General features: G+C 38.2%; 1 protein-coding gene across 1 annotated transcript; it reads right to left on the reverse strand.

Moving 5' to 3' along the window:
* Positions 1 to 1,400: 1,400 nt before the first annotated feature.
* LOC136147259 (guanylate-binding protein 1-like) lies at positions 1,401 to 21,266 on the reverse strand. Its single transcript, XM_065906624.1, is given in 11 exon segments — positions 1,401 to 1,517; positions 2,865 to 3,058; positions 3,301 to 3,395; positions 4,041 to 4,261; positions 4,905 to 4,978; positions 4,981 to 5,184; positions 5,999 to 6,241; positions 6,844 to 7,040; positions 7,312 to 7,421; positions 20,658 to 20,793; positions 21,055 to 21,266. Coding segments are annotated over 11 exon segments (1,803 nt in total).
* Between the last annotated feature and the right edge of the window lie 3,895 nt (positions 21,267 to 25,161).

Genomic DNA, 25,161 nt, shown 5'->3' on the forward strand with positions numbered 1-25,161 from the left:
CACAATGCTAACATATGTGATGTAATCCCTATATTCCTTACAAATGCAGGGAACATAAGGCAGCTGTAAAAAACTTTGATTAATGTTTCTATTATATAAAGCAAGAGTCTGCAAACTATGGCTTCCTAGTGCAAGCTGTATTTTAAAACAATGTTTTCTTGGAACACAGGCATACCATCCATTTATGTGTCATCTGTGGTTGCTTTATGGCAGAGTTGAGGACATACTCATGAATAGTTACTATCTCAGGTTTTAAAACATTAGCCAATTATGGCTATATAAACTAAAACATTTTTTTTTTTTTTTGGTGAAAAACTATAAAAAATCAGAAATGTAAAGTTCAACATTTTACATTTTTAGTTCCAGACTGAAATAATTCTTCATTGCTCTGAAAAGTTTTGAGCACTTACCTAGGGCTTTTGACAGTTGTGATAAAGTCCTAAGTAATACCAAGAGCATTATTTTTCTGATCAAAGGAAGTAAAAAACAACCCATATTCTCTTGGGGGAAAGTAAGGAGACTTTCAAGTGTGACTCAAGAATTGGGAAACAATAGCCTAAACTTCAGGGTTATGAACAATTTAATAATTAATTTAGCTCAGTTTTCTAACACATTATCTGTCATCATTTCAAACTCACTTTTGCAAGTTAGAAATGGCTACAAACACAATGTATAATTGCCATCCTGTCACTATGTTTAGTCTAGTGTCACTTAAAGTTCTAAAGTATCCCATTAAAATTATTAATTAAGTAATTAAAATTATAATCTGGGTGAAATGAACAAGAAGGGAAAGTTTCTTTTTTTAGCCCACTTCTTTATGATCCAAGTCATAATCATGCTAATGGTTTCTTCCATCTTCCTGTGGAAATTCTGTAGACCTTCTAGATCACTATGCAAGGTGATTTGCTTTAGCTTGGGATTCACCAGTAAGCACTGCCCATTCCAGGTATCCAGGAGTCACATCCCTACTGACAAACTGTGCAGTCTTGAAGCAATGGGACACCATACACTGCCTTCACTAGAAGCTAAAATGGTTCTTCCCAACCTTTTGTGCATTTGGTCAAACTCATTACCAACTATGTCCCAAGACTTTGACATAAGACTTTGCTCAGTATCCACTTGTTTAACTAGTGGTCATCTGGAAGAAGTTCCTGGGTGGTACCAGTTTATGATACCTCCTGTGCTGGCACAGAGGTAAAGTGCATTTGCTACACAGTTTGCAATATTGTGAGGAAGATGTACATGATTTCAATTATAGAACTGCGTGTCTTTGCAAATTTTAGTGTAGTAAAAATGCAAAACCTAAATATTATCAAGTATGGTGACATTTTTCTCAGTTTTAAACTTCTTGAGTAATGCCTTGTGTAAGAGTGACAAGGAAAGCTCTATTCTTTAATTCTTTAGCTTAGGAAACATTCCTTTTTTGGTTTATTCATGTTCTTCTGGAGATTCTGTATTTCATTATGAAGTAGTCTTGTCTCTTCTTGAAATCCTTCCTGTAGTAGTCGGGACTGTTCCTAAAAAAATACAAATGGAGACTGAGTAGTGTATATAATTAAGTAAATCTCTAACTACTATCTAGTTTCCACATTCAAGGATTTTTTATTTTTTCATTTTTACTTTTAATTAGTTTATTTTTTTATCAAAGGATAATTGCTTTACAGAATTTTGCTGTTTTCTGTCAAACCTCAACATGAATCAGCCATAGGTATACGTATATCCCTCCCTTTTGAAGCTCCCTCCCAACTCCCTCCCCATCCTACCCCTCCAGGTTGATACAGAGCCCCTGTTTGAGTTTCCTGAGCCATATGGCAAATTCCCATTGGCTGTCTATTTTACATATGGTAATGTAAGTTTCCATGTTACTCAAAAATATTTAGTTTCTTCTTGAAATTTTCCCTATCATTAATTATCATTATACCTTCTCTTACATCTTCTATCTCTGTGATTGCTTTTCCTGAGTCTCCCTGAGTTAAGAAAGATTTTTGACTTATATCTCCTGATATAAGTTCATCCTGATATGTTGATAAATCTCAATTAGCAGTCTTAATTTTTTCTCCCATTATTTGTATACAACCTTTGTAGACAATCTTAATGAAATGTTTGGCTTTGAGTCTTATCTATGTATTTTTATTTTTTAATACACACACACGTACACACACAGCACAGAAACAGACAGATTTCCAAAATCTGATACATTGTCTGAATCTTAGATCAGGAAATTTGATCTAACCTTCCACAACTTGGTGGCAGGAGGACCAAAATATAGGTGAGGGAATCAGGGCCCCAGACTTGACATACTGGATTTCTGCACAACTCAACACATACTAGGAGCAGGGCATAGGAAACCAGATGGACACAGTGGTGTGACGGTTAAGGAGTCCTGCTAATGAAGGATTTCTTATAGCTAAAAGTCATACCAGTTGTGACAGAAAAAAAAAAAAAATCATGTATTCCTCTAAGTGGTGAAGACAGTTCAGATATCTTCCCAAGCATTGTGACCCTATAAAAGTTATTTAGTCTTGTCTTAACCTCTCTTTCATCTCCTAAGTATTAAGGACATGACAGCTCTTGCTTTGATATGGAGAAGACCCCCTTTTTTTAATGCCTAGCAGATAACAGCTACCATGATTGACAGATATAGTGATAAAAGACTAGTTGTGACATAACTGCAAGTAAAATCTTTTAGAAACAAGACACTGTAGGGGCCAGTTCAGGCAGACAAATGGGGTTTGAAAAGTACAAGTGAGCAAGCAAGGTCCTTCTTCTGGGCTTCAAGTTCTCACTGCTGGGTCACATTTGTGACCAGAGAATGTAGACGGAAAACAGAATAACAGGAGCCACATGGTGTTGCAATTAAATACCTGCAGTTTGACAGCAAGAGTTCTCTCTTGCTCTTCCAGTAACTGGGTCCTATCCCTCTCCATCTTCTCAGTCAGTTGTTTCACATGTTCCTGATAGCTCTTTTCTTTCTGTTCCATCATCTGCTGGTTCTTTATTTGCATTTCCTCCAGCATTTTTGCTGCAGCCTGTGCAGATTCAGCTTTCACACGTTCCACTGTCAGGAGGAAGAGGAAAAAGAAAAATGTATGTGGAGACCAAGTTGCTTCTTTCTTCCATCTACAGTTACCTATCACTGTTGCTACTAGCTGCATACACCCTATTCAGAAAAGATATTAGCAAACAAGAGACATCTTTTCTCATGTTGCTATAGTTTAAGGCTCCTTGGTTCACCTAGCTGAATTAGCTAGAACATTTAGGAGCTTTCAGGGCTGTCTAGACTCTTGACTAGCTCCTCACCTTCTATCAACTTTTCCTTCTCTGAGAGCATCTGGTCTGTCTGTAGAACTGCATCGGTAACAGACTCCTTGGACTTCAAGTATTCCTGAAGAAATCTCAGCCTGGGACCCAGACAAAATAGGGTTAGTATTAGGAAATGGCTGTAAGCACTCATTCCTGTTTGCCCACCACCTTTCCCTCTAAGAACTGTTCCTCTTGGCCCTGGTGTGCCTGGTGATCAGGTTTCCTAGCACTCAGATAAGCATATGCTCCAGACTGGCCAAGCAAGGTGCCCTCCTGAGCAGAATCCTTTATAAGAGGTTGACATACATGTAAATAGTGATTCTCTGTTCTTGTAAACTGAGGGCTCTGATTTTGGAGCTGTGGGTGCTGTGGTCCCATACGGCGTGAGCTTGTTGGAGAAGGAAGGCATCATGGATAAAGTGGATCTGAATAAAGGGGGTAGAGGGAGACTGGGAAGGACGGACGTCTGGGGCTGGGGAGAGCCACAGGCAGAGAGGTAAATGATGACATTATTTGAAATTTTGGATACATCTGGTAATCCAGTTTATAACTCAATTGTTAACTTAGTGTATGCTCTTGGATGAACACATTGGTTATATCTGGTGTAACAGGCTCCCTGTACGTGTTTATAGAATGAAAGCCTGAATGCTGTTGGTCCTGTAATTGCGCATCTGTATACAATACACGTGTTCAAACTGTCACCTCAAGGAGGCATCAGTAGCTTCCCAGAATCAAACTTGGTTACCTGTATGCCCTTTCTGGGCTCCTGAAAATACTTCTTCTTCAGCTCTTGCATCTTCTCAATGAAGAGGCGATAGCCCCCTGGTTTCAAATAAATCCCCTGTTTCATTTCTTCTTCTAGAGGACTGAAAACATCCTTCAGTAAAGCAGAGCAATGATCTTCTGATGCTTTAAGATTCTGATTACATAAGTCATCTCGCTTTTTATCTAGCTGGGTCTTTAATGTAAAAAATAAGAAGTATTTATTAACAGAAGTATTAAAAGAGGTTATCTTGACCTCCAAATTTCTGGGAAAGCTTCTCAAAAAAATAAAAGTAAAAAAGGTCTGTGACCACTAGAAGAATTCACAGAAATGCAACAAAATCATATCCTTCCTTCTGATCCTGACTTTCTACAGAAGCCCCTTTCTCCATGAGGGTAAACTTTGGAGCAGAGATTACTAGCTACATGCTTCACCTTTGGAGAAAACTCCTAATTTTCCAACTGGACAAATGATTGCATGTGAAATAAATGTAGCTCAAAATAAACCTGCTCATGATAACTAAGAAAAAAATATTCTTTGCTTTTGGCCAAAATAGCCAATCAGTCTGATAAAAATGAGTATGTGATTGATTAAAAGCTCTGATTATTACCTGTATGCATGTAATGAAATTATAGGGAAGATTATTAGTTTATTCATGAAAGAAAAAAGTTTCAATGCCTCATAATAAAGTATATCATAATAAAATTGGTTCCTCTTATGATAGCAAATAATGTTTGTCTAGAAAAGTTGCTTTTCACAAAATAAGCACCTATTTCATTTTCTAGTAATACTTTACTTTCCAAGAGCCTAATGTGTATAAACTTGAGGAAAAAATTACTGCCAATTCTTTTTGAAACAATTGGTCTATGTCTTTGAAGGAACTCTTCATGAGGACTTCAGTGGTCTCTTCCTACTGGCCCTGTGCAGGTCCAGCAGCTCCTGGAGGGTTTCTGTGGGTAGTTGCAGCTCCTGGCCCATCTGCTGGTCATAGTGGACAACGGCCTTTTGTACTCCGGCTGCGTTCTTGATCACAGCCAAGGCCAGGACTGCATTCTGCATGCAGGGCAGATCTCCACTGTTGATGGTACTAACATAGGTCTGCACCAGGGTCTCTAGACCTACGACAGAAAACAATGATGATGTTTACTGTAGGCAGAGTGAGGAAACTTTCTATTCTGTCTAATTCTAGTGTTGTTTATTACCAACCATTTATTTTACAGAATCACTGGAAAACTTGCTAAAAATGCAGACTCTCAGCCTCTGCCCCAGTTTGACTGACTTAGACCCTCCTCTTTGGCAAGATCCTCAGGTGGTATATATACATCAAAGGTTGAGAAACTTTTGTGTTTATTGAGTACATTTACTTCACCTGCAGGTACTGTTAGGCCAGAAACCATCTCTCTCTCACTTATGTCTGTACCATCAGCACTGGTAAGTCCATGGGAAACATTTGATTAATATTTGTGGAGCAAATCAAAATGAGTCCTCCATTTTGCTTATTCTAGCAGAGCATTATAGGAGAAATTTCTGTGATGATGGAAGTGTTCTGTGTGTGCTGTCCATGGTGGGAGCCACTAGCCTCACGTAGGTGTGAGCCCTTGAGACATAGCTGTGTGATCAGAATGTTAAATTTGTATATTTTTCATTAGCTACATTTAGATAGGCACACCTGTCTAGTGACAGCCATGTTGGACAGGGCAGATCCAGTTTACTAGGACAATTGTAAGCTCTTAGAGCTTTTATTCTTTGCTTTTGTATCTTTTCTCAACTATGAAGTCTGACTAATAAAACCTATCAGAAGTGCTGATGCCACCTAGAATTTAACACGATAATAGCAGTAGATGTGCAGTTTTCAAAGTTGAAGCTATATGGATGTTATCACACCATCCTTTAGTCTTAACAGTGAGAGTGAAGACTGGGGATAGGACTCACGAGGTCCATCCACCTTGATGCCTCCTGAGAGAGTTTTAGTTTTGGAATTGCTAAAGATGTAGGAACAGAAGACCGCAGCTTGTTGCACAAATTCAGAGTCCAGCTCATCGTCACACAGTTCCTCAAGCTGGGCCAATTTCTTCCGGTGAGTGGGCCGATCAAAGATGAAGCATTTCTTCTTTGGGAAGAACTTTCGGATACAGAGTCGAGGCAGATTAAAAGTTTTATCTTTCGGGCTGGTACCTGGAAGAAGAAAAAAGGAATTTGCCTAATGTAGGATCTTGCAAACATTTCCCATAAAGGGTCAAACAGTAAATATTTTAGACTTTGCAAGCCAGATAGATGGTCTCTTTTTCTGAGTATTCAAGTCTCTTATTGTAGCCTAAAAGCAGTCATAGAGAAACTATAAATGAATGGGTATGACATTATTCCAATAAAATCTTATTTACAAAACCAACTGGCAGGCTAGATTGGACAATATTTGCCTGTGACAATCCTTTACCACCCCTGAACTGTGCATGGTTCACACTTGCATTTCTTTTCTTCAAATAAATGACGATTCTACTCCTATTCTTTGGCTAATTAGAGCACCACAAGTCCTAAGCATGGAGATATCAATCTAATCACAGCACAGGGAAGGTGAAAGAAAAAGAAATTTATTCTTAGAACAGGGAGAAAAGTAATCTAAAACCAAATCTATTAATTCAGATAATAAACAAGCATTACTTCTTAGTAATCACCCCTTGAGAAGAAATAGAAACTATAATCAGAAGACAACTGTTGACAGAAAACTAAGGAACAAAAGTTTTTAGTGTTTTGTCATCTGTTTACCAATTCACCTTTACCTTTCTTAAGCTTGAGTGAATTCTCCAGGTACTCTTTGGCTGTGATGGACTGTCCATCTGCTTCCAAGTCGAGGGAGAAATCCCTCAGTGTCCGTACGAAGTCTGGAAAGAGGCTCACAAAGTCAGCTGAATCCTCAAACCCATCCACATCAGGTGTGGATTTTGTCCTGATTCTGTCTGTCAGCTCTATCACATGACTGAGTAGCAAAATAAGGAAAACTGGCATGAATGAACAGTAAACCCTCTGCAGTCCTACATTAGTCCCACATATAAACCTTTATCTCCTTTGTCCTTAACCCAAGTATCCCCAGTATCAATTCTTCAGTAGGTTATAGGATTTTCCCCTTGCCATTGAATTCTTTTTTATATTCCTTGTGTTTGTTTCACCAGGATTCATAGTTAGTCAGCTGTTTTTTAAATATTGGTCTGCCCTCTGACTTTGATGTGGTTTGGATCCCAAAAGGATACTGCAGTTGGCCCATGGTCTGATGGTTGATAGTTCCCATAATATTGTACACAAAAGTGCTGCTCGAGAGTATTGCTAGGGCAAAGATCCAGGAGTCATTCTGGTTGTCACCCTGGAAATCAGAACATATATTACCAGGATTGTGTTTCATTCTTTTTTTTTTTTTTTTCCATTTATTTTTATTAGATGGAGGCTATTACTTCACAATATTGCAGTGGGTTTTGCCATACATTTACATGAATCAGCCATGGAGTTACATGTATTCCCCATCCTGATACCCCCTCCCACCTCCCTCTCCACCTGATTCCTCTGGGTCTTCCCAGTGCTCCAGGCCTGAGCACTTGTCTCATGCATCCTACCTGGGCTGGTGATCTGTTTCACTATAGATAATATTCATGCTGTTCTCTCAAAACATCCCACCCTCGCCTTCTCCCACAGAGTCCAAAAGTCTGTTCTGTACATCTGTGTCTCTTTTTCTGTTTTGCATATAGGATTATCATTACCATCTTTCTAAATTCCATATATATCTGTTAGTATGCTGTAATGTTCTTTATCTTTCTGGCTTACTTCACTCTGTATAATGGGCTCCAGTTTAATCCATCTTTTTAGAACTGATTCAAATGAATTCTTTTTAATGGCTGAGTAATATTTCATGGTGTATATGTACCACAGCTTCCTTATACATTCATCTGCTGATGGGCATCTAGGTTGCTTCCATGTCCTGGCTATTATAAACAGTGATGGAATGAACATTGGGGTGCACGGCTCTCTTTCAGATCTAGTTTCCTCAGTGTGTATGCCCAGGAGTGGGATTGCTGGGTCATATGGCAGTTCTATTTCCAGTTTTTAAGGAATCTCCACACTCTTCTCCATAGCGGCAGTACTAGCTTGCATTCCCATGAACAGGGTAAGAGGCTTCCCTTTTCTCCACACCCTCTCCAGCATTTATTGCTTGTAGACTTTTGGATAGCAGCCATCCTGACTGGCATGTAATGGTACCTCATTGTGGTTTTGATCTGCATTTCTCTGATGAGTGATGTTGAGCATCTTTTCAAGTGTTTGTTAGCCATCTATATGTCTTCTTTGGAGAACTGTCTGTTTAGTTCTTTGGCCTATTTTTTGATTGGGTCATTTATTTTTCTGGAATTGAGCTGCAGGAGTTGCTTGTATATTTTTGAGATTAATCCTTTGTCTGTTATTTCAGTTGCTATTATTTTCTCCCAATCTGAAGGCTGTCTTTTCACCTTTCTTATAGTTTCCTTTGTTGTGCAAAAGCTTTTAAGTTTCATTAGTTCCCATTTGTTTATTTCTGCTTTTATTTCCAATATTCTGGGAAGTGGGTCATAGAGGATCCTGCTGTGATTCATGTCGGAGAGTGTTTTGCCTATCTTCTCCTCTAGGAGTTTTATAGTTTCTGGACTTACATTTAGATCTTTAATCCATTTTGAGTTTATTTTTGTGTATGGTGTTAGAAAGTGTTCAAGTTTCTTCTTTTACAACTGGTTTACCAGTTTTCCCAGCACCACTTGTTAAAGAGGTTGTCTTTTCTCCATTGTATATCCTTGCCTCCTTTGTCGAAGATAAGGTGTCCATAGGTTCGTGGATTTATCTCTGGGCTTTCTATTCTGTTCCATTGATCTATATTTCTGTCTTTGTGTCAGTACCATACTGTCTTGATGACTGTGGCTTTGTAGTAGAGCCAGAAGTCAGGCAGGTTGATTCTTCCAGTTCCATTCTTCTTTCTCAAGATTACTTTGGCTATTCGAGGTTTTTTGTATTTCCATACAAATTGTGAAATTATTTGTTCTAGTTCTGTGAAAAATACCATTGGTAGCTTGATAGGAATTGCATTGAATCTATAGATTGCTTTGGGTAGAATAGCCATTTTGACAATATTGATTCTTCCAATCCATGAACACGGTATGTTTCTCCATCTGTTTGTGTCCTCTTTGATTTCTTTCATCAGTGTTTTATAGTTTTCTATGTATAGGTCTTTTGTTTCTTTAGGTAGATATACTTCTAAGTATTTTATTCTTTTTGTTGCAGTGGTGAATGGTATTGTTTCCCTAATCTCTTTTTCTGTTTTCTCATTGTTAGTGTATAAGAATGCAGGGGATTTCTGTGTGTTAATTTTATATCCTGCAACTTTACTATATTCGTTGATTAGCTCTAGTAATTTTCTGGTAGATTCTTTAGGGTTTTCTATGTAGAGAATCATGTCATCTGCAAGCAGCGAGAGTTTCACTTCATCTTTTTTTATCTGGATTCCTTTACTTCTTTTTCTGTTCTGATTGCTGTGGCCAAAACTTCCATAACTATGTTGAATAGTAGTGGTGAGAGTAGGCACCCTTGTCTTGTTCCTGATTTCAGGAGAAATGATTTCAATTTTTCACCATTGAGGGTAATGCTTGCTGTGGGTTTGTCATATATAGCTTTTATTATGTTGAGGTATTTTCTTTCTATTCCTGCTTTCTGGAGAATTTTAATCATAAATGGGTTTTGAATTTTGTCAAAGGCTTTCTCTGCATCTATTGAGATAATCATATGGTTTTTATCTTCCAATTTGTTAATGTGGTGTATTACATTGATTGATTTGCAGATAATAAATAATCCTTGCATTCCTGGGATAAAGCCCACTTGGTCATTGTGTATGATTTTTTTAATATGTTGTTGGATTCTGTTTGCCAGAATTTTGTTAAGGATTTTTACCTCTATGTTCATCAGTGATATTGGCCTGTAGTTTTCCTTTTTGTGGCATCTTTGTCTGGTTTTGGGATTAGTGTGATGGTGGCCTCACAGAATGAGTTTGGAAGTTTACCTTCTTCTGCAATTTTCTGGAAGAGTTTGAGTAATATAGGTGTTAGCTCTTCTCTAAATTTTTGGTAGAATTCAGCTGTGAAGCCATCTGGTCCTGGGCTTTTGTTTGCTGGAAGATTTCTGATTACAGTTTCAATTTCCTTGCTTGTGATGAGTCTGTTAAGATCTTCTATTTCTTCCTGGTTCAGTTTTGGAAAGTTATACTTTTCTAAGAATTTGTCCATTTCTTCCAAGTTGTCCATTTTATTGGCATAGAGCTGCTGGTAGTAGTCTCTTATGATCCTTTGTATTTCAGTGTTGTCTGTTGTGATCTCTCCATTTTCATTTCTAATTTTGTTGATTTGGTTCTTCTCTCTTTGTTTCTTAATGAGTCTTGCTAATGGTTTGTCAATTTTGTTTATTTTTTCAAAAAACCAGGTTTTAGCTTTGTTGATTTTTGCTATGGTCTCTTCAGTTTCTTTTGCATTTATTTCTGCCCTAATTTTTAAGATTTCTTTCCTTCTACTAACCCTGGGGTTCTTCATTTCTTCCTTCTCTTGTTGGTTTAGGTGTAGAGTTAGGTTATTTACTTGGCTTTTTTCTTATTTTTTGAGGTAAGCCTGTAATGCTATGAACCTTCCCCTTAGCACTGCTTTTACAGTGTCCCATAGGTTTTGGATTGTTGTGTTTTCATTTTCATTCATTCTATGCATATTTTGATTTCTTTTTTGATTTCTCCTATGATTTGTTAGTTATTCAGAAGCGTGTTATTTAGCCTCCATATGTTTGAATTTTTAACAATTTTTTCCCTGTAATTGAGATCTAATCTTACTGCACTGTGGTCAGAAAAATGACTGGAATGATTTCAATTTTTTTGAATTTTCCAAGACCAGATTTATTGCCCAGTGTATGATCTATTCTGGGGAAGTTTCCGTGTGCACTTGAGAAAAAGGTGAAGTTGTTGGTTTAGGGTGAAATGTCCTATAGATATCAATTAGGTCTAGCTGGTCCATTGTGTCATTTAAGGTTTGTGTTTCCTTGTTAATTTTCTGTTTAGTTGATCTATCCATAGTTGTGAGTGGGGTATTAAAGTCTCCCACTATTATTGTGTTACTATTAATTCTTTCATACTCGGTAGCATTTGCTGTACATAGTGCGGTGCTCCTATGTTGGGTGCATATATATTTATAATTGTTATATCTTCTTCTTGGATTGATCCTTTGATCATTATGTAGTGTCCTTCTTTGTCTCCTTTCACATCCTTTATTTGAAAGTCTATTTTATCTGATATGAATATTGCGACTCCTGCTTTCTTTTGGTCTCCGTTTGCGTGAAATATTTTTTCCAGCCCTTCACTTTTAGTCTGTATGTCTCTTGTTTTGAGGTGGGTTTCTTGTAGACAGAAACGGTATGGACCTAACAGAAGCAGAAGATACAAAGAAGAGGTGGCAAGAATACACAGAAGAACTGCACAAAAAAGATCTTCATGACCCAGGTAACCACGATGGTATGATCACTCACCTAGAGTCAGACATCCTGGAATGCAAAGTCAAGTGGGCCTTAGGAAGCATCACTATGAACAAAGCTAGTGGAGGTGACGGAATTCCAGCTGAGCTATTTCAAATCTTAAAAGATGATCCTGTGAAAGTGCTGCACTCAATATGCCAGCAAATCTGGAAAACTCAGCAGTGACCAGGGGATGGGAAGGTCAGTTTTCATTCCAATCCCAAGAAAGACAATCCCAAAGAATGCTCAAACCACCACACAATTGCACTCATCTCACATGCTAGGAAAGTAATGCTCAAAATTCTCCAAGCCAGGCTTCAACAGTACATGAACCATGAACTTCCAGATGTTTAGTCTGGATTTAGATAGGCAGAGGAATCAGAGATCAAATTGCCAACATCCACTGGATCATTGCAAAAGCAAGCGAGTTCCAGAAAAAAATCTACTTTTGCTTTATTGACTATACCAAAGCCTTCGACTGTCTGGATCACAACAAACTGTGGAAACTTCTGAAAGAGATGGGAATACCAGACCACCTGACCTGCCTCCTGAGAAATAAGAATGCAGGTCAAGAAGCAACAGTTAGAACTGGACATGGAACAACAGACTGGTTCCAATTGGGAAAGGAGTACATCAAGGTTGTATATTGTTACCCTGCTTATTTAACTTATATGAAGAGAACATCATGTGAAATGCCGGACTGAATGAAGCACAAGCTGGAATCAAGATTGCTGGGAGAAATATCAATAACCTCAGATACACAAATGACACCACCCTTATGGAAGAACATGAAGAAGAACTAAAGAGCCTCTTGATGAAGGTGAAAGAGGAGAGTGAAAAAGTTGACTTAGTACTCAATATTCAGAAAACTCAGATCATGGCATCCAGTCCCATTACTTCATGCTGGGGAATAGATGGGGAAACAATGGAAACAGTGAAAGATTTTATTTTGGGGGGCTCCAAAATCACTGCAGGTGGTGATTGTAGCCATGAAATTAAAAGACGCTTGCTCCTTGGAAGAAAAAATATGACCAACCTGGACTGCATATTAAAAAGCAGAGACATTGGTTTACCAGCAAAGTTCCATCTAGTCAAAGCTATGGTTTTTCCAGTAGTCATGTATGGATGTGACAGTTGGACTCTAAAGAAAGCTGAGTGCCAAAGAATTGATGCTTTTGAAGTGTGGTGTTGGAGAAGACTCTTGAGAGTCCCTTGGACTGAAAGAAGATCCAACCTGTCAATCACAAAAGAAATGAGTCCTAAATATTCATTGGAAGGACTGATGTTGAAGCTGAAACTCCAATACTTTGGCCACCTGATGCAGAGAACTGACTCATTGGAAAAGACCCTGATGCTGGGAAAGATTGAGGGCAGGAGGAGAAGGGGACGACAGAAGATGAGATGATTGGATGGCAGCACTGATGCAATGGACATGAATTTAAGTAGGCTCTTGGAGTTGGTGATGGGACAGGGAAACCTGGTGTGTTGCAGTCCATGGGATCGCAAAGAGTCAGACCCAGCTGAGCGACTGACTGAACTTAACTTGCTAGCATATGAGATGAGTGCAATTGTGTGGTAGTTTTAATATTCTTTGGCATTGCCTTTCTTTGGGATTGGAATGAAAACTGACCTTTTCCAGTCCTGGGGCCACTGCTGAGTTTTCCAAATTTGCTGACATATTGAGTGCAGCACTTTCACAGCATCATCTTTTAGGATTTGAAATATCTCAACTGGACTTCCATCACCCCCACTAGTTCATAACGATGCTTCCTAAGGCCCACTTGACTTTGCATTCCAGGATGTCTGACTCTAGGTGAGTGATCACACCATCGTGATTATCTGGGTCAGGAAGTTCTTTTTTGTATTGTAATTCTGTGTATTCTTGCCACCTCTTCTTAGTATCTTCTGCTTCTGTTAGGTCCATACCATTTCTGTCCTCTATTGTGCCCATCTTTGCATGAAAAGATCCCTTGGTATCTCTAATTTTCTTGAAGAGATCTCTACTCATTCCCATTGTATTGTTTTCCTCTATTTCTTTGCATCGATCACTGAAGAAGGCTTTCTTATCTCTCCATACTATTCTTTGGAACTCTGCATCGAATGGGTATATCTTTCCTTTTCTCCTATTCCTTTTGCTTCTCTTCTTTTCTCAACTCTGTAAGCCCTCCTCAGAAAACCATTTTGCCTTTTTGCATTTCTTTTTCTTGGGGATGGTCTTGATCACTGCCTCCTGTGTAATGTCACAAACCTCCATCCATAGTTCCTCAGGCACTCTGTGTATCAGATCTAATCCCTTGAATCTACTTGTCAATTCCACTGTATAATCGTAAGGTATTTCATTTAGATCACACCTGAATCATCTAGTGGCTTTCCGTACTTTCTTCTATTTAAGTCTGAATTTTGCAATAAGAAATTCTTGAAAAAAGGAGTTCCAGCAAAATAGGTCTTAAAAATTATAGAAATATTATGGTGCATGTGTGCTAAGTCACCTCAGTCATATCCGATTCTGCAACCTATTGGACTGTAGTCCACCAGACTTCTCAGTCCACAGATTTCCCAGGCAAGAATACTAGAGTGGGTTGTTGTGCCCTCTTCCAGGGGATCTTCCCAATGCAGGGATGGAACCTCACATTTCTTATGTCTACTGTATTGGCAGGCAGGTTCTTTACCACTAGCACCACCTGGGAAGCCTATAGAAAAAATACAGAAAAAGTGAAATGTAGCAGGTCAGTGTGTCTGGACTCTTTGCAACCCCATGGACTGTAGCCCACCAGACTCCTCTGCCCATGGGATTCTCCAGGCAAGAATACCGAACTGGGTTGCCATTCCCTTCTCCAGGTGATCTTTCTGACCCAGGGACTGAACCAGGGTCTCCTGCATTGCAATTTGCGAATCTTACCACTGAGCCACCAGGGAAGCCCTGGTGGGCTTTTATGAATTACCCAATTGGGTTACATTATAGGAGTTTGAAATTTTTAGTTGCTCAAAATATGATTTATTATTAAAGAAAGAAAAGCAAATATTTTAACATCTGTCTTTTTCCCTGTTCTTTGCAGAGTTTTATTAGGCTGAATTTCCCATAATCAGATAGGGTCTTGTTCTTACTGTTCAGCTGTACTTCCAGACTTGAACTGAACTTTCAAAGGTACCAAAGACCACAGCCTATTTTGCTGGAGCACTTACTAATAATACTTTATAACTGCCTTTGCAAGCTGTACAATTCATAAAGGAAAATGATAATGTACAATTTAGTATCCAAGGAACTGTCTTGGTTGAAAAGAACACTATCTTCAAAATCAATACTGATTTCATTATTACTTCTCTTACAGAGATTTCTAAAAGCTGAGATTGGGTAAAATTAAGTCACTTATCGAAAGTTCCAAGTTTGGTACTGTTAATGTAGAGCATATTACAAATTGTCAGATCTCCAGTATACTTCTCTTAAGGAAGACACAGCAATAGACTATGCTGTGTCTATTAACTCTGTTTATCAATACAAATACTGGTTTTGATGGCACTGGAGCTATAATAATGACATATAAGTGAAATTTAAAGTGAAGTCACTCAGTCCTGTCTGACTCTTTGCGACCCCACCGACTGTAGCCTACCAGGCTCCTCAGTCCATAGAATTTCCCAGGCAAGAGTACTGGAGTGGGTTGCCATTTCTTTCTGCAAGGGATCTACCGGACCCAGGGATTGAACCCGGGTCTCCAGCATTGCAGGCAGACACTTTACCGTCTGAACCACCAGGGAAGTGATAGGCAAGATGCAAATCAATTGCTTTTGACAGAGACGTTTGATTGACATGACACCCAAGTCACAAATTTGAAAATTTCTTAACCTAAAATGAAGTAGCCTTGAAATGTTTTAGAAGTGTATAATGGACACTTTCAAATTTATGATAATCTTCTCATATACATCTTCACCTTTGGAAATAGATGTCATAGGAAACAAAGGAAGCCAAATTATATAACTGTTGTTTTAATTTCACAGATTGGATCTTAAGACCAAGAGGTGAAGATACTACTTCCAACTGGCCTCAATTGAGAGGCACCAAATCTGTTCCTCTGGAATGCTGTTAGGGCAAATGAGGAACACTCCAGACTCCAGGGCTGTATCTGCAGTAGTGTTTATGGTCACCATCAGTGATGTGGCTTCACAGGAAAATACTCAGCCTTAGAAAAGAACAGCTGAATCTGTGTTGAAGGAAAAGGGACAGAAGGGACATCAGTGCCTCTCAAGGAGTGACAGAAGAGAGCCTTTTGTCTTCTTCACATTCACAAATATGTGATGCCACATTTAGTGGGATACTTTCTTGTATTTATTCTACAAGTAAGAAATCTTCATATAAATTTTAGAGTCACTTTTCTTCCACCAACAATAGCATAAATTTTCATTGGATTTACACTGAGTCCATTAAAATATGTATCTATCAACTTTGCTATGAAACCTCTGTATTTTTATATCCATTTGGAGTCTTTTTTACTGAGTAAAGAAATCTGAGTTACTATTGTTTTATTTAGTACTTCAGAAATGTTTTTCCACGTTCCCTAACTGGCAGAGTTTCCAGAAAGAAGTTGTTCATATTCTTACCCTTGTTTCCCTGTATGTAGCGTCTGTTTTTGGAGAAGGCAATGGCACCCCACTCCAGTACTCTTGCCTGGAGAATCCCAGGGATAGGGGAGCCTGGTGGACTGAAATTTATGGGGTTGCACAGAGTCGAACATGACTGAAGTGACTTAGCAGCAGCATCATCTGTTTTTCTCATAGCCTTCAAGATCTTTTTGTTTAGATCTCATTGGTCTGCCTATGTTGTGTTTTTCTTTGTATTTATCCTGCCTGGGTTTCTCTGAGCTTCTGAACCTGTAGTGTGCTGTCTTTCAGTAATTTTGGAAGGTTCTCTTGGCTTTTGATTTTTTCATATCACATGTATAGCAAATCTTCTGATATTGTTTTATGATAACTGAGCTACTGGATGCTCAACTATTTCTTTCACTCCTTGAATAACTTCACGGTCAGTTTAAATTCAATTGACCTATCTAAAGTGCTCTGATTCTTTCCTCCACTGGGTATTCATTCGGTCATCTGCTAAACCCATTAAAGTGTGTGTTAGTCGCTCAGTCGTGTCTGACTCTTTGCGACCCCATGGACTATAGCCCACAAGGCTATAAAGGACACCTTGATTGTCATTTACAGTATTTCCATCTGACTCTTCTAATAGTTTCCAGTTCTCCACTGAAAATTCACATCTGTCTACTGTGTTTATCTTCTCACTAGATCCTTTAACATAATAATTATAGTGATTTTAAAAGGGCTGTCTGATGGTTCCAGCACTTGGTCTATCACTATTTCTGTTGCTTGCTTTGTGTCTTCACAATGGATAGCTTTTACTTCATTTTTTTTCTGTGTCTCATAATTTTTTACTGAATCCTGGTGACTGTGTAAAAAACAGTTGGGACTGACATAGTACTTATGCTTAGAAATGGGTACATCTCTTTTCTGTTAAGATGATTCAGTATAGTTGCAGTTCAGGTGGACATGGGTTTTGTTTGTTCTATAGCTAATTTAAGTGAATAAAGCCTCAAATTTCTCCAGTGGAGTTCTGCAATTACATTGTTCTTTATGTAAAACCTGGAGAGTCAAAAGGTTTTTCTCAGTATTGCTGTTCTACTCCCAATTTTAGCAGACTCTGAACACCTGCATCATATGGGTCTTTTATTTCTTTATGATCTTGTTCCTATCCCAATGGTGGGCTGCAATTATCTGTAATTCAGCTCAAGTCTCCTGGTGACATCAGTCATCTCTCTTCTCTAGGTACAGAGGCATAACCTCAAACCAAGAAATGTCCAGCCTGCCTGCCCCACCACGGCAGCTCCCTCATGCCTCCTGCCCTACACTTAATATTTTCTGTGAGCACCTGATGGAGGTCAGCTTTTTCAACTTTCCCAAACTTTGTGTAGCAGGATGTTGAATAATGAGATTGCTCCTGTCTGAATATTTTCATTACGCCCAATGGCTGAGTACCCTAGGTTTCAAAGAACCCCACCATTTCTAAAACAAGATGCTAGACCATTTTTTTTCTGGAATTCACTAATAGAATATGAAAAATTTCATATCACTTAAATGCAGCCCCATTAAATTCTACCAGTTTAATAAGCCATTTTAATAAAATTTCCTTTACCAATATTATACTCTTATAACTGAACTTTTGAGTGTAATTAAAACAAATATTCTTTGGAACATTTACAAATCATGGAATCTGAAAGAAATAATCTGAATTTATTTTTGCCTGCATTATTAAATATTAAAAATATCTTGTTTACATTCAAAAAAGAACTAACTCTCCTTAGATATTCTTTTCTAGAAACCCATCTTTATAGCCTCAATAAACCATATTAAAAATAAAGCCAAAAACATAAGAGAGAAAGGATGACCTCTTGGATCCAGTGAGGAGATAAAGGACTGTTAACATTCAGGTCTGGGTCATGTGCCCATCCTCCTTCTACATCAATCTCTGTGTCTCAGAAGTACAGGGCCACTATACTTAGCCCAGCTTGGGTTCAGGTTTCAAAATGGCCAAGACTTTTTCAGGATTCATTAAAAAATTTTGTGATATTTTGTTGCATATATTTTTGGTGTTATAACAAAATTATCTCATGGTTTCCTGAGCACACCAAGCTTGTTTTCACCTCAGCAACCTGCTGATCCCCTGCCTGAAACATTATTCCACTACCTCTTCAAATGGCTTACCCCCTCCCTTTATTTACAACTTTTATATATGTTACCTCTTCAGAGAATCCTTTTTTGACTAACAGAGCTAGAATAGCTACCCCCTATGCCCATTACACATATACTTGTTACCATTCTTCATTTTCACCTGAAATTTTATATGCATATACTCATTCATGTGTATACATTCATGTTAACACATATGTATTCATATACTAATTATTATTTGAATTAGTATCAAATGTGACTTAGCAACTAAACCACCACCAGATTACCTTTGTATGTTTTTCTTATAAAACTCTCACCTTTCAAGACTGTAAACACTTTAATATCTGGGACCATGTCACAGTCTATATCTATTACAGGGATAAGCATATAATAATTATGCAATTAAATGTCTGTCAAATTGAACTGAATCAATATAGAATCAATCACATTTATTACTCATTTACTTGTACTGATTTTTTAAAACTGACTAAAAGATTAAAGTAGTCCATCTTTGTGGGTACACACCAAGTGTTAAAATAGTTCTTAAAAAAAGAAATATAGCTTTCAGTTTAATGCCAATTATTGCTTGGAAGATTCATTCTAAAAGCTCACATATGTAGCAAACCTTTGAGGTACATATTGAGGAAACAATATTTTTATTGCCAACTTAGAGTTAAGCGAATTGAAAATCTGCATTGATTTTAATATCATAAATTGGAAAAGTACAAACAAATACTAGAGATTAGCTAAATCCACTTAGAGATAAATAAACTGCAGCTAAGAAAAACTAACAGAATTCCCAAAGTCCTTTCAGACTCTGAGTGGACTAATGTCAAAAGATGAAATACTGGCAATGTTGAAATAGAAAATTATGTTTACTTCATACATTTTGTAAAGTTTTTTTTTTTTTTTTAAAAGAAAGCACTTATCATCTGATTTCACCATGATACTGTATTGGACGAGTACATTTTAGCTTTAACATTAGGAAAGATGGTATATAATCACAACTTAAAGGTAAACTTTCCTAAGAAAATGTGATGAATAGCATTACATCAAATATAAAAGAAAAAAGGATTTTTATACCTCAATATTAAATTCAGGAGACCACACAAGATGATAGAGTAGAAAGACACTCATCTGAGCTCACCTCCTCTGATAGGCATAGCAAAGTCATACCATTTGCAGAACAACCATGGATTAAAAAAACTGGAACCTTCTGGAAAAGATCTACCACTAAAGATCTAAAGAACCATAAGACAGATGGAGGGGGGGTGGAGTCATGTGTCCAGACTTGTGGACACAGCAGCAGGAGGAGGGGGTGGGAGAAACTAAGAAAGTAGCATTTCCATTTATACAATATCATGTGTGAAATAGATAGTTAGTGGGAAGCTGCTTTATAACACAGGGAGTTCAGCCTCTGTGCTCTGTGACCCTAGAGGGACAGGATGGGGGGAGGCTCAAGAGGGAGTATATATATATTTAAAATGACTGATTCACATTGTTTATGGCAGAAGCCAACACAACATTGTAAAGCAATTATTCGCCATTTAAAAAATAAATTAAAAAAGAAAGCTAGCTAATGAACCAAAGACCACGCTGTTCTAGCAAAACAGCTCCTACCTATAACTATTCAGAAGACAACAAAAATAGTAAAAGGTTAATTTAATTATAACTGTCATTCAGTTGCTCAGTATAATGAAATGAAATTTTAACATGTACTAAAAATGTTTCTTCTGTAGGGCTCAACATTATTAAGAATGCCAGAAATTATTGTGCACAATGAAATTCAAATATGATAAGAAATAAGAAGAAAGTATTCTAACATGTGCAAAAAAAAAAAAAAAAAAAAAGAAGAAGGTAATATAAAGTTCTGTAGCCCTCTCGGCTTTAAGAAAATGTTACTTAGAATTTATTTGCTAATTTTAATTTTTTTTGAATTTTTATTTTTTATTTTCTCTAAAGCAGAACTCCAAATTATATAAGCTTCAGGGTATCAAAATACAGATATACCTTAATATAAGAAAGGAAAAAAATCAGGAGAATGTACATCAAAATCACAGTGATTATCTTTGTGTAATCTATAATATCAAGGTTTCATATATGCACGAACATACTGCACATATTTTTATTGTTATGAATAGAGTAGGTATGTTAACTACAAAAGTACTCTTTTTAAAAGCTGTGGGAGACAGAAAACAGACAGGAAATGCGTAAGCAAAAATTACCAAAATTAACCATTCACGCAAACAAAACCTCAAACCTCTTTCCCAGCAAAGCACCCCTGAGAAACGGTCTGTTGAACTATTTCACCCCACAGTTACTTTGTCACATTCACGGCTGCTGCTCTGTATTGCGCGGCCAAAGAAACCCAAGCCAACCGTAAAAACCGGGCCAGGTCTCGTTTGGTGATACCTGGGTTTCCAATGCCAGGTGTAGAGGAGCCAAGCCGACTTGTCACCAGCCTCCTCCCACAATCCGTTCCCCAATTAAAAAAAAAAAAGGAAAAGGAAAAAAAACAAAAACAAAAAACCACCAACGTTAAAAACTCCGACAGTTAAACCACAAAATGAGCTCTTCTTTCGGTTCGCCTCTTCTCCAAGCAGGAGGGCTATAACATCCATTCTTGATTTTCAGCTACTGAACAGTCGATTTCCGAAGCCAGACGCGGGGAGAGCGCGAGGGGCGAGCAAAGGCAGCTGAGAACTGAGAACCTGTCCCCCAGCTACAGCTCCCCCGCGCAATACACAATTCGCTTCTCGGTATAGTCTTCCAGGCACGTTTCCGTTAGCGAACAACAAAAATTTTCCAGCACAGACCGCACTGGAGTACCCTCGCTTCCCCTGCAAGCTGAAAGGTAGTTGGCGGCCGCGCGGCGATGCTGTGTGTGGTGGTTGCGGTTGCGAGACCAAAGTAAGATGCGCTGCTCCTCCTCCGGCATCCCCCTGGGGGCTGCACAAAAAGCCCTACAAAGGAAGAGAAATGAATCCTACCTCAACTGCGGAAAGGAGGCTGATATTCTTTCTCTGACTGAGGACCAAAACTCAGCCCCTTTGCTGAGGTGCGGGGTGGCGTCCCTTCCTCCCGTCTCCTCCTCCCTTCTTCGAGCATTTTCTAACTGCCCCCTACCAGGCGTTGGAGAAACCTGAGAAAAAAAGACTAGAGGGCCCCTACCTTCAGACTGTTTACACCCCAGTAGGTTATTTCTTGCTTATTTTTGTAATAACTATATTTAATTTCATAAATTCTTCAAAGCTCTAATATATGAAATAATTCATTCACATTTACGCTCACCAACTGTTAAAAATAGCTATAAAGTTTACTCATTTAGCATGCACTTTTTAAAAGCATGGCTCATGCACAAGTTACATCAGAATCAACTGTGGTAACTTGCTGTAAATAGGGATTTGGGACATTTTTAATCATCACGGAGACTTTACGGATAATAACTTTTGGAAACTGTTAATGATCTACACAATCTAATAATCTAATTCACCTGTTTAATTGAAGTTTAAAGTTTATTTGCTTGGATATCTCCTTTACAGTAAAAGCGAAAAACAAAAGCAAGCAAACAAAACACCTGAGATACCCAGTCGTGTAAACTCATCTACTCTTCCCCAAAGCTTTTTGAAATATTAACTCTAAGAATTCTTTAAATTCTCCTGCTTATAAGACACCAAAAAAACAAAACAAAACAAAACAAAAAACCCTGCTTTACTCCATACTGCTCACCAACAGATAAAATGAAATAAAATATTTCATACAGAGAAGTGTTAAGCCAATCTATAATTTTTTTCTGACAAAATAATCTATCAATCAGATTTCTAGGCATTTTACAGTTTACAGGACTTACGGACATATGAACTCATGGCTTCACTTGCTCACTGAAGAAGTAGTATATTAATCCTGGCTAAATAAAAATTATTTATTAAGCTATTTGTTATCAACCTGTACAGTAACAAATCCAGGAGGAGTTATTGTTTTACCTACCTATTCTTAAGAACATGGAGGCTCACAGAGCTAAGATCTTTTTCATGCTTTCATAGGCAATAATTATTGAGCAGAGTTCCCTGTGCCATGCAAGGCTTTCCAACTCTTACACAAGAGAGAAATAAAACTTTAGGCTTCCCAAGTCTGGCTAACAATGTTTGTATCGTGCATGGGTGGGCCGAGCAGATCAGGGTAGCTAGGGACCTGGCACAGAGCAAGTGTCAGGAGAAACCTGTTCATAGGAGCAGACTCTTGGGGTTCAAGGTATCTATGTAATTCCAAGACCTAACGTACACAAATTCCCATATTCCCCTAAAGGCAGAACTGAGAAAATCTGGACTTCCTTACCTGGGAGAATTGGGCGGCTAGCTCAGGTATCCTCCAAAAAGAGACTCTCAGCAGCCTTGATTTCCGGAGAATCCCAAGACCCCTCAGGCAGCCCTTCCAAATGGAGATCGATTATCACCAATTTAAAGCTGCTCAGAATGATTTTTATCGGTTGTATTCCCTCCACTCCTGAGGCTATGCAAGTTGTTGGGGACAGGCCTGAGCGCCACAGTTCTGGAGAGCACCAGGAAATAGTCTCATGTGATTAGGTAATGCCACCCTGGTCAGCCTCCAATTTCTTAAAAGTTAAGTTGTGTTCTATAATGTAGCCTAAGCATAGGATGAAAACAGCCTATTTCCAGGGACAATACAGTGTATATATATTAGAGGAGAGATATCTTCAGGGACTTTTTAATTCTTCTTACCAGAGACACAATCACTGAAAACTTTTTTTGTTTTTGTTTTTTTTTTTTTTGCCTATAAAACTTCCTTTTCTTTAATTTATTCAGTTTTAATTGGAGGATAATTGCTTTACAGTGTTGTGTTGGTTTCTGCTGTATATCAACAGAATCAGACTAAATAACGTCTGACCAAAAAAGTCTTAGTTGATATTGATAAAGTGCCAGAAAACAATCTGAATTGTAATTGTCAAGAGCAAGGGATCTAGTCCATTTCCATATCTTCACACCTTCAGGTCATCATTCAAAGTACTCATGAAAGGTTCCACCCTATGTTCAGAGTGCTTGGAGCCATTACTGGGCAAGTTATTTTTCTACATGTAAATTTTCATTCATAGCAATACAAATTATTTGAGAAAGTTCTGCTTTCAGCCACAATCCACCATTTTATTGCTCATTATTGGGTGTCGGGTCACTATTAATCATACTACAGTTGTACTACAGTTGTACTAGGGTATCTCGAGTTCATGGTTGCCAAACTCATCATTTTATGGATAATGAGATTGGCCCCAGGGAATGAAGAGAATTTCCATAGGTAACCTCGAAAATTAGTCAGAAGTGGCTGGCTCTAAAACAGGTTTCTAGATACCTTGCCCATTCCAAATTCCAGCCACTCTAAAGCCATCAGGCTATTTTGTCCAAGAGAATCACAGCTGGAGAATCCTTTCTGTTAATAACAACTTCTTTATATTGTATTTTTCTACATTTCCCTGGCAAGATACTATAGAAAAAGGAAGGATGATTTATTGTTGCAGAATGAAAAGGTATCTGTCAGTTATTGCCAGGCTGAGCTGAAACTGCTTTTAGAGCCCACAGTGGAGACTATTTCGGCAAATTTCTCTGTTTCTGGAGGACACAATCTTTACTCAGAGGCAAAGAAAAGGTTGAACTTGACTATTAATTAGTGCCCAAGAAAGGAGTTAAGATAAGGAATCTTTGCAACTCTGTGGATTAGCCCGCCAGGCTCCTCAATTCAAGGTATTTCCCAGGCAAGAGTGGAGCGGGTTGCCGTTCCCTTCTCCAGAGGATCTTCCCGACCCAGGGATCAAACCCAGGTCCCCTGCATTGTAGGCAAATTCTTTACCATCTGAGCCCCTAGGGAAGCTCAAGGAGAGATCAGAGATGGGTAAATGAAAGAAGTCAAATGGTCTTTATCCCTCTTTCTGAAGGCCTAAGACCAAACAGTACCAGCTATAGGGGGGAAGTGGAACATGATGATAGCTTGACTTTTTATCTTTTTATAACCATAATTAGATATTCTTGAAGAGACCACAAATATTTGTAAAAATAGTTTAGAATAATGAATCCAAGTAAATGAGATTTCCTTCTTGTACTGACTTTTTCTAAAAATGGGATACAATATTTAAGACACACTTTTGATTGCACAGTGGTTATTATCTGAAATGTAAACAAAGATAATAGTTCATTGAGTCTAGTTTAAAAAGAGTTATCATACTAGAATGCACAGATGATGATGATGATTGACAAGGAATAGTATAAGAAGAAAAGTTCCTAACAGCTAATACATATTCAGTATGCAATTTTTGTGTCAGGCATATTCTAAAGTGCTTTTGCTGGATTACCAAGTTAAGACTCAAGAATAATATTATGCATTCGATTCTACTGCTACCCACAATATACAACTGACAAATGTGATGCACAAAGAAGTTAAGTTATTCAAAGTCACACATCCAGCATGGAGTATAGCTAAGGACCGACTCAAAGTACTTGACAGCCATTCCAAATCGGGAAGGGAGCTTAAGAAAAATTGGGGTAAGAAGAGATACAAGATACTAGAAGTAGTATGACTCAGTGTGCTAAGTGGTTGAGAAAGGGTGGATGAGCATCAAGGCACAAGAAAAAGTATGTACAAATATATGAAAAAATAGAGATTGCGTTCTTGTATGTTATAACTCAATGGGAGGTGGGAGGCATCACTTAAGAGATAAGGATGGAAAGCTAGAGAAAAAACTGTGATGGAGGGTTTGTTCAGTTCAGTTCACTTGCTCAGTCATGTCTGACTCTGTGACCCCATGAACCGCAGCACACCAGGCCTCCGTC

Source organism: Muntiacus reevesi, chromosome 1 (assembly GCF_963930625.1).
Source record: "Muntiacus reevesi chromosome 1, mMunRee1.1, whole genome shotgun sequence".
Taxonomy (NCBI): domain Eukaryota; kingdom Metazoa; phylum Chordata; class Mammalia; order Artiodactyla; family Cervidae; genus Muntiacus; species Muntiacus reevesi.